Source organism: Athene cunicularia (assembly GCF_003259725.1).
Source record: "Athene cunicularia isolate RWA chromosome 13 unlocalized genomic scaffold, athCun1 chr13_part1, whole genome shotgun sequence".
Classification (NCBI taxonomy): Eukaryota; Metazoa; Chordata; class Aves; order Strigiformes; family Strigidae; genus Athene; species Athene cunicularia.
The window spans coordinates 1204292-1207784 of NW_020799117.1; the positions used below are offsets into that span (position 1 = coordinate 1204292).

General features: G+C 59.2%; 1 protein-coding gene across 4 annotated transcripts in view; it reads right to left on the reverse strand.

The window, feature by feature from the left end:
- Positions 1-142: 142 nt before the first annotated feature.
- Positions 143-3493, reverse strand: part of ARHGAP26 (Rho GTPase activating protein 26) — a 157885-nt gene continuing 154534 nt past the window's right edge. For all 4 annotated transcript variants that reach the window (XM_026858405.1, XM_026858406.1, XM_026858407.1 and 1 more), the window contains 2 exons: positions 2992-3083; positions 143-545 (listed from right to left, as the gene is read on the reverse strand). In XM_026858405.1, the coding sequence (XP_026714206.1) occupies positions 457-545; positions 2992-3083 (181 nt within the window). In that variant the 3' untranslated portion in view covers positions 143-456. The remainder of the gene's footprint in view (positions 546-2991; positions 3084-3493) is intronic.

The following is a 3493-nucleotide window of genomic DNA, read 5'->3' on the forward strand; positions in this document are numbered from 1 at the left end:
CGCCCGCCGATGCTCCCCGCAGCTGCCCAGCGGTCTCGGCGGAGGGAGCGCCGGGCTGGGGGGTTCTCCTGACGGCTCACGCTTTGCAGGCTGGTCCCCTACGGAGCGCTCAGGCTGCGGCGTGAAGCTGCTGCGTGGCTGGTTTGGTGGTTTTTCTTTTTTTTCTTTTTTTTTTGGGGGGGTGGATTGCTGCAAGGGCTCCCAGCTGGGACGTGGATGTGTCGGGCATCACCTGCCTCGGCTCGGGGCTGGGGGAGCGGAGCCATCTCCCCAGGACGGTGCCGGGCCGCGGGAGGAGACACGGTGGCCGTTGCCCACAGGAGCAGTCAGCGGGTGCGGGGGAGTCCTCGCCCCGCGTCGCACAGGGGCAAAGAGCAAAACTGTCTGCAGGACCCCCCCGCCAGCGGCTGCCATGGATACCATGGAAAGCTCAGCGGCGACGCTCCGCACGCCCCGTTATAGGAACTCGACGTAGTTCTCGGGGATCAATCCTGTCTTCCCGTTGAGGGTCCCCTCCAGCCAGCCGGGCTCCTGGGATGGGTGGACTTGAGGAGAGAAGGAGAAGGCGAGTTACTACAGGAGGGGGTCACGGCCTGAGGCTCTCTGCGCGCTGCCAGCCTCAAACTTGCTCTTGGGATGGAGCGAGACCTTTAATCTGGATTTATTTTAAAATCAGGAAACGAACACACTGAGAGCTCAGAAAGCTGAAGCGCTCTCCCCTGCTCACCCCCGGGACCCCCCCGCGCTCCCGCCGGAGGTCAGAGACCACCCAGGGGAAGCACCTGAAGGACGAGCGAGCCGCACGCTCCGCTGCGGGCTGGCGCTGCGGGGCTGGCCCAAGCGAAGCGTTTGGGATAAAAACAATCCAACACAACTTTCCTACTGCGGTGCAGAACTGCAGTCTCCGGCAGCAGCAGCTCGGCGGGGGCACCTGCTTCAGAATAGGGCTGGTTAAAAACACGCGGGCCTCCCTTCCCCGGCCCGTGGCTCTCACCTGACCCGATTTCAGGCCCCCCCACCCCCATTTAGTGCCACGACAAGTGCCCAAGATCTGCTGGAAAATCCAGGTTTTGTGTAAGTGAAAGGAACCGCACCACGTTTAACCGTGCCTCTAAACCCGGTGTTGTTTACACCCCGATTTCCCCGCCGGACCGAGATGCTGCTCTGCCGTGGGCAACCTCAGAGAACCTTAAAGCTCTAAGTATTTCCAAGATCCACTTGCTTCACTGGGTTTTATAAACCCCTTCATCATAACTCTATTTCTACCAAGCAGTGCTGTTTCGAACTCACTTCCTCCAGTTAATGTGAGCCCTGGCTACGCTGCTAAGTGATTAGAACATGCTGTATATTTTTTTCCCTTGAATAAACCATTGATTTTTATCTAGAAAACACAATGTATTTAATTCAGACTTGTTCCTCTCCTAGCTGCTCTAATTCCCACAGGCTCTCCAAGGGGAGACCATGTTTATTTATAAGATATCTATGGAGCTGCTTAGGAAAAGTATTTTCTTTAATTCAAACGTATTCCTTCTCTTCTCCCTTCTGCTATATTCTCATATATATCCCAGGGCAAAACCAGTGCATGTGGTAGCAGTTTCCCAAATGACAACACTTAACATGTAAAAGCCAAGAACTACTTGGAAAGTAGTAAAAAGTCTTTTCTTTATATTGGGATTGTATCTAAACCAGAGCTGCTCACTCCTGTGGGGCACAGTCTCCTTCCCTTGGTGCAGGAAACAGAAAATCAATGTTCATTAACATCACCTCCAAAAATCCGACTAACCAGAGCCCACCTAGGCCAGCTCTCAGTATCCAGAGGGAAAAAGGTGCACGCTGCTTTTCCACCTCCTGCACGGAACACGGTGGCAACTGCACAGAATATTTCTGGTGCCGATACTTGGAAGATGATCTCTCCTACCCGGAAAACCGTCGAGGAACGGCTCTGTATATGGAAAATGTCACTCGGCCGCTCACCAGCTCCTCCCTGATGTTCAAACCGAGGGTCTGTGCCCTCAGCAGGGTGGGGGGGTCCCACCCATCCGGACAAAGGTGGTCACCCAGAGCTGGTCTCCCCCACGCACCCTCGCCTCGCGCCCTGCGGACTGCGGCCACCCCCGCTGCCGGGGCCACTAAACCCACCGCCCCGTGCTGCCAGCTCCGACCCCACGGCACGGGCAGGGCGGCGAGCGGGACGCGGGGCGGGAGGAGCAGAGTGGACACCTCTGCCGAGAGATCTCCCACGCTCTGCGCCGGGGGAGAGGAGGGGAAGCCCACCCGTGCACCCCTCCTGTTCCACAGGTCGGTCTCAGGGATTATTTCCCTTAGGAATAGATTTATTTCCCTTCGGTAGTAAATCGGGATCTTCAGAAGGCAGTTTTCCCACTGATCCCAGAGATGATCAGCTGTTTTCAGCGTGGATGCAAAAAGTAAGGCAAGGTACACCTCGGATTTAATGCCTGCGTTTCAGTATTTCTGCTTTCTTCTTTTGGGGGATTTCTAGTGGTGGAAGCGGGAGAGTCTAACAGAGGACTGAGAGGAAACTCATGAACTGAGAGGCCAAATCATTCCTGGGTCACAGGAAGAGACAAACTCAGTAATTTGCAAAACTCGGTGCTAAAATAAGAGCCAAGCGTCCGCAGCGTTCTCCACGCCCCGGTCGCGCCTGCGCCGCCCCAAAGGGAGGTGAGGTGCTGTTACGCTGCCCCGGCAGGGAAATGCCCCTTTGGAAGCGGCGGGGACGCTCGGCACTGCTCCCTGGCAGCGAGGCTGCCGCCAGCCACGGGTAGCGCCACGGCCGTTGTCACCGGGCGGTGCGTTACGAACGCTCCCGGTGTGTCCCCCCCTCAGCAGCAAACCCCGCGCGGGGCTCGGCGCCGGGCACGGAGCCAGCACAGCAGCTCCCACGGCACCGGGCCGGGAACCGCGGCCCGAACCAGGGGCTGAGAAACGAGCCCATCGCCTCCCGCGCCCTCCCTCAGGTCCGGGACTCACCGTTATCGAACACGGTGCCCGCCGTGAAGGAGAGCTCCGAGTCGTGTTCTGCTTTGCAGGCGTACAGGGCTCGGGCCTTCCGCAGCGGCGAGCTGCAAGGAGAAAATATTGATTGGGGTAAGAAATACTCGACTCGGACACAACCGCACGCCCCTCCCCGCTGTGCTGAAGGTCCACGCAAGGGGTGCCTGTCGAAGAGGGCTCCAAGGAGCTCTGCAAGGGTCCAGGGTGACGCTGCTCAGGGGAAGAGCGAGGAAGACGCCAGAGGAGGCTGAAGGCTCCCAGTTTTCACCGCACCGGGAATCCCAGTCCGAGCGCAGGACCAGAGCCCGTGCCCGGAGCCCAGGCACAGGCAGCCCCCAACCAGGGGTCCCCGGGAGAGCTCCAGGCGCCGGCCGGGAGGGGCCAGCGGGGAGCGGGAATGTCTTGTGATTCTCTGCGGGGCGCGGAGGGCGGGCGCGGGGTGCGGGGGCTGCAGCCGCCAGCGCCCACCCCTGCCCAC